At 41.8% G+C, this 6644-nt stretch overlaps 1 protein-coding gene across 1 annotated transcript; it reads left to right on the top strand.

The window, feature by feature from the left end:
- The first annotated feature begins 6060 nt into the window (after positions 1–6060).
- LOC118582837 (thymosin beta-10) lies at positions 6061–6376 on the top strand. Its single transcript, XM_036185959.1, has one exon. It carries the CDS (start codon positions 6120–6122, stop codon positions 6252–6254), a length of 135 nt encoding a protein of 44 aa, XP_036041852.1. The 5' UTR covers positions 6061–6119; the 3' UTR covers positions 6255–6376.
- The last annotated feature ends 268 nt before the right edge of the window (positions 6377–6644 follow it).

Genomic DNA, 6644 nt, shown 5'->3' with positions numbered 1-6644 from the left:
TTTCTGATGGTAAGAGAATTTTCATTGAAATGTCATGGAAGAGGCAGAGAACATTATATTAAGTGAAGTAAGCTGGGCACAGAAAGAAAAATGCCTCATGTTCTCAATAATTTACGTCATCTAAATGGACTGACTCCAGAGAAGAGTGGAATACTGGTTAGGAGAGGCTGGGAAGTTAGAAGTGAGAAAACGCAGTGGTTGAATGCACAAATCCAGTTAGATAGGAGGAATAAGTTCTAGGGCATTCCATAGCAAAGTGGTATACATAACTTACTATTTCAAAAGTGCTGCAAGAAAGGATTTTGAATATTTGCAGCACAAAGAAATGACATATAGTTGGCAAACAGGATGCTAATTACCTGATTCTAATTACATAGCACAAATTGCATAATTACTATATAGGAATTAAAATAATAAAGGAGATAGAAGGAAAAATTGGCATGCCAGAGCATCACTGGGGTAAGACCAGTGAGGACATGTATACTTTCTTTAAACAAAACCACCCTGAATATTCACTTCTCATTACAGTGGCAGCAATTTATACTCATCTTCTTATAAAAGTGGTGGGTACTAATAATGCACAGTATTTTCATCCTTTGGACCATGGAGGAGGGGGCAGTCTCTTTCCCAGGCAGAGTTCTGAGACAGGATCATGCTACTATGATTCTCTGTCTGATTGCCCTGTAATTTCCATGGATTAGAAAAGTAGCCAGCCTCTCTGCTCAGCTTGACTCTGATGTTTGGTAGAAACATGCAGGTCTGGGACACATGTACAGCATCATCCTCCTTCTTGACTTAATGCAGATAGATCATTAAATGTTCCTGCTCTATGCCTCATGGGTGAGATCTATACATCCAGAATTCTCACCTGGTCTGTCCCACCCCAATACTCAGAGTGCGGCCTTTGCATACACACAGCCACATGAGGCTAAGAGCAACTTTGACGGCCGGGTGGTGGTGGCACACGCCTCTAATCTCAGCTCTGGGGAGGCAGAGCAAGGTGGATCTCTGTGAGTATGAGGCCAGCCTGGTCTACAGAGCGAGATCCAGGACAGGCACCAAAACTACACAGAGAAACCCTGTCTTGAAAAAAAATAGCAACTTTGGCACAAGATTCTTAGAACAAGTTCACAGCCTCATATCCCAGCTGATCTGGTACCTGGTCTGTATGAGAAAATCCCAGTAAGTGAACTAGTGGTAGCCAGTTTCGCAGCTGTAGTGCCACAAGTGACTGACTGTAGACATGAACAATCGTCTTAAAACTGTTGTCACGCAGTCTCTCCACATATTCTCCTTGCCATCATTCTTTCTGTCTTACTAGTTAGGGGCTCAATCTAGTCTCTTCTTGTCAGATGGAATGAGGAGCTCTTTCAAATGTAAACATCTGGACAGCGTACACTTAAAAAGATATGATGCTGGAGGCTTGGGGGCCGATGGGATTTTAACTATTTTGCTTTGTGGTAAAGACTCGATTCCCAAGTGCTAGACCCAGACACAGGGGTGGCTGTAGGGAGACAAGGTACCTCAAGTTCTTTTCACTACACAAAGTCTCACAGAACAGACACATTATACGTTAGTGGTTTGTCCTTGCTATATTACATGCATGTATGGCCATATATGTATGTGTGTACATGGTTGCTGTCTGTGTGTTGTGTGTGAATTGAGAAACTTGAAAGTAAAAAAACACTTGCACTGGAGAAGTTGGGCAGGAGACTTCTGCTTTTTTTTTTTTTTTGGAGAGACGGCCAATGAGACTCAATGAGGTGAGGCAGGAGTGTGGAGTGTGAAATACTGGCACTGGTGGCTAGTTTAGTAATATCACTCAGCCCTACAGATTGAACGCTTGTTAGATTGAAAGAGAAGTGGGAGTGATCTATTGCAGAGGGAGGAAGACAGGGCTGCCTGAGCCAAGTGGCCTTAGATTAGTTGCTAGTCCTCCTGGCTCCTCTTCTGTGTTCCAGATGTGATGGGATCATGTAGGAGAGGCACAGCAATCTGCCCATTTTGCTCCTGCTCACATCTGGGGCCATAGCCAGTCATGCTTGTTAATGTTCAGTTCCCAAAGGGCTCAGAGGAGCCCCAGCTTGTTTCCCAGGGAGCCCCATCCAACACTCTCAGCAGACTGTAGCAGAGCATGGCAGTTCTAGAAGGCCCCACTACCAAGATCACCAGAAAGCACGGCAAACAGCACCACCAGAAAACATCACCAGATTTCTGCATACTCTATCTAGAAGGGAAACGAGCTGAGTTAGAAAGCTCAAGGCCAAATGTATTCAAAGACCACAGAGGAGACAGGGACCACCGAGGGCACAATGCCAGGGATACACTCTTCACTCTTCTTTGATGGATCTTGAATTTTTCTGGCCTGTGCCTGGCACAAATGGTGGTGGTCATTTCCTCCTCACACCACAGAACAGCAGACCTAGGAAGCTTCTGGAACTTTCCAAGGTCTCCTTTTTATTTTAAGTCTCAAACCTACTTTTTGAGTGTCAAGGCAGTGATAGTGAACTATAATGCTTTCAGTCCATATCCTGCATTTTTCCTTCTAGGTGCATAGAGACTGACATCACCTTCCTTATGGCTTGGGTGGTGGCATGTGGCTGTGCCCTGGTAGCCGGTGATGTAGCCTGATGTCAACATTCCTTAAACTCTCTGCATGCTCTCCCCTTTCTGCCAAGTCCATTACTGCTGAGGCTTCTGGAGACTCCTAAAGGAAGGTGGAGGGACCAGGTGGAAGGGATACAGATCTCTAAATGACTTTGCTAAGCACAGCCATTCTGTCCCCACTCCAACCACTCCACTAACCCTGAGTAGTCATTCAATAAGTAGGAACCTTCTTAGTGTGCTAAGCCATCATGACAATTTTCCAAGGGAACTATGACTAAATGCCGTAAATTGGGGTCACTTAAAACCAACTGAAATGTTTTATCTCTTACTTTTGAGGCTTTTTGCGGCTGTGTTATCTGCAAGGAGTCTCAGGAATGACCATTCCTTCCTCTTCCCCATGCCTAGTGGGTTCAGCATTACTTGGCTTGTAGATATAGTCTCTCAATCTCTTTGTTCACATGTAATATTCTTGCTTCTCTGAGAATCTGTTTTATCAATCAGGACTCTCCTTAATGCCAGGTGGCAGTATGTTAACTTAGTAATACCTTCAGAGATGCTATTTCCAAATAAGGAAACCAAAAATTGAGACTATCAAGTATCTCCTCTGAAGGAGCACAATTCAACTTGTGATGGTCTCTGAAATGGGCTTGTTTGGTATAGCACCTAGTGTTATTTGATGACTGATACACATCTGACACTGAACCCCACTTTACCATTCACAAGTATCAGCAAATATTATTTTATTATTTGGATATGCCAATTTTAACCCATTCACACAATGAAGGACATCTTGACTGTTTTTAATTCTGACAATTATGAATTAAGTGTTTATGAATATTCATATACAAGTATGCTGGCTAGTTTTGTTAATTTTAAACACACTAGAGTCTTTTGGGAGGAAGGAACCTCAAATGAAGAATTGCTTCCATCAGATTGACCTATGAGCATATCTGTGGGGGTACTTTATTGATTAATGATTGCTGTGGGAGGGAGGGATTAGCCCACTGTGGGTGGGTGGTGGCACCACTGGGCAGGTATAAGAAATCATGTTGATTTCTGGGTTGTATAAGAAATCAAATAGAGCAAACCATGAAGAACAGGCCAACAGGCAGTGATCCTTCATGGTCTCTGCTTCAGTTTCTGCTTCCAGACTCTTTTCTTGAGTTCCTGCCTTAGCTTCCACAATGATCAACTGTAACCTGGAATCCAAATAAACCCTTTCACCACCTCCAAGTTGGTTTTGGTCAGTATTTTATCACAGGAACCGAAAGCAAATTATGAGAACTGGTTCCAGTATGAGCAAAAATTCTCAACTCACCAAGCATCTATTAAGGAATGTTATCATATGACTTATATGGTAAGCAAAATATAGATAGCAAAAACAATCTACAGATACAACACAATCCACATTAAAATTCCAACATGATTCTTCAGAGAAACTGAAAAAAAAAATCAACTTCATATGGAAATACAAAATACTCAGAATATCTAAAACAGTTCTTAATAAGAAAAGAATTACTGGAGGTGTCACCATCCTAGATTTCAAGTCGTATTACAGAGATATAGTAATATAAAAACCATATGGTGTTGGCATTAAAACAGACAAGTTGATCAATGGGATAGAACTGAAGACCCAGACACAATTCTACACATCTATGGACACATGATTGTTGACAAAGAACCCCAAATACTCCCTGGGGAAAAACCAGCATTTTAATGAAGTCAAATTGGATGGCTGCATGTAGAAGAGTGGAAGGAAATTTGTATCTATCACGTTGCATAAAAATCAACTATAGGGGCTGGAGAGATGGTTCAGTGGTTAAGAGCACCGACTGCTCTCCCAAAGGTACTGAGTTCAATTCCCAGCAACCACATGGTGGCTCATAACTACTTGTAATGAGATCTGGTGCCCTCTTCTGTCCTGTAGGGACATATTCAGGCAGAATACTGTGTACATAATAAATAAATAAATCTTAAAAAAAAAAAAAAGCCGGGGGGTGGTGGTGGTGGTGGTGGTGGTGGCGGCGGCGGCGTATGCCTTTAATCCCAGCACTAGGGAGGCAGAGCCAGGCGGATCTCTGTGAGTTCAAGGCCAACCTGGGCTACCAAGTGAGTTCCAGGAAAGGCTCAAAGCTACACAAAGAAACCCTGTCTCGAAAAACAACAACAACAACAACAACAACAACAAAAAAAAAAAAACAAAAAAAAAAGAAAAAGAAAAAAATCAACTATAAAATGGATCAAGAACTCAATATATGACCAAATACCATAAATCTGATAAAAGAGAAAGTAGAGAATAGACTTGAACTCATTGGCACATGAAAGAACGTTCTCAACAGGACACTGATAACATAGGCACTAAGAACAATAATTAATAAATGGAATCTCATGAAGCTTAAAAAAGCTTCTCTATACCAAGGGACACAGTCATTTGAGCAAAGTAACAGCATACAGAATGGGGAAATACCTTTGCCAATTATACACCTGAAATATAGTTAGTGTCTAGAATACACAAAGAACTAAGAAAATTGAAAATCAAGAAAACAAATAACCTGATTAAAAATGGGCACAGGAGTAAGGAGAGAGTTCTCAAAAATAAAACACAAATGGCTGAGAAACACTTAAATGCTCAACATCTTAAACTTCAGGAAAATGAAAATTAAAACTACTTTGAGGTTTCATCTTGCCCCAGTAAGAACGACACTGGTAAGGATGTGGGGGAAAGGAAACATTACTCAGAGCTGGTGGTAGTGCAAACTGGTACCCACTATGGAAAACAGTGCTCAATTCCTGAGGAAGCTGGCAACATATTTACCACAAGATCCAGCTACACTACTCCTGGGCATATACCCAAAGGACTCTATATCACAGACATGTGCCTAATCATGTTCATTGTGCTCTAGTCAGATTAGCCAGAAATTGGAAGCAGTCTAGATGTCCACCAGCTAATGAAAGGTTAGTGAAAATGTAATACATTTACACAATTGAGTATTATTCAGCTGTTAAGAAAAATTAATTATGTATTGTGCAGATAAATGGTTGGAGATAGTGAAAAATTACCCTGAGTGAGGTAACCCAGACTGCAAAAGACAGATACTGTGTGTTCTTTCTCATATGTGGATGTTAGCTTTTAAGCTTTAATATGTATTTCAATCTTAATAACCACAGGGGATTAGGTAGTTAATAAGGGACCATGGGGCAGGAAGGGATTTTCCAAAGATGGGGAAATAAAGTATAGTGCTATACTTTAGAGAGACTAGAATAGGAAGATTAAGTGGGGAAAGAGATGTGAAGGTAGGGTAAAAAAAAAAAAAAAAAAAAAAAAAAAAAGGAATATGGAGTGGGACAACCAACACTAAAGGTCCTTTGAACATCCATATGAAAATCCACTACTGTGGAAGCTTTCTAAAATGTATACATATATGAAAGGAATTTAAGGTCTCTTGCTGCAGCAAGGCGAGTGGGAGCACCTGGAGCGCGAGCTCGGAACGAGACTCCACGGGTTGTAAGAAATGGCAGACAAGCCGGACATGGGGGAAATCGCCAGCTTCGATAAGGCCAAGCTGAAGAAAACCGAGACGCAGGAGAAGAACACCTTGCCGACCAAAGAGACCATTGAACAGGAAAAGAGGAGTGAAATTTCCTAAAAGCCTAGGCTGGAGGATTCCCCCACCCCACCCCACCCCGTCATCTCCGAGACCCCCTCGTGATGTGGAGGAAGAGCCACCTCCAAGATGGACGCGAGCCACAAGCTGCACTGTGAACCCGGGCACTCGGCGCAGACTCCACCGGCCCCGCGGGTCTCTGAAGGGGGTCCCTACACTAATCGGACTGCCAAATCTCACCGGTTTGCCCTGGGATATCATAGAAAATTATTTGTATAATTGATGAAAATAAAACACACCTCGTGGCAAAAAAAAAAAAAAAAGGAATTTAAATAGAGTTGACATATAATGGATGAGACAATGTCCAAGTTGGGCATCTTAGGCCACCAAGTAAAACCTCCAGTGCCAGAAATAGGTGACATCTTGTTGAGT

The sequence above is a fragment of the Onychomys torridus genome, chromosome 4 (assembly GCF_903995425.1).
Source record: "Onychomys torridus chromosome 4, mOncTor1.1, whole genome shotgun sequence".
In the NCBI taxonomy this organism is placed as follows: Eukaryota; Metazoa; Chordata; class Mammalia; order Rodentia; family Cricetidae; genus Onychomys; species Onychomys torridus.
The sequence above is the reverse complement of the archived record's forward strand: the minus strand, read 5'-3'. Positions and strand labels throughout refer to the sequence as shown.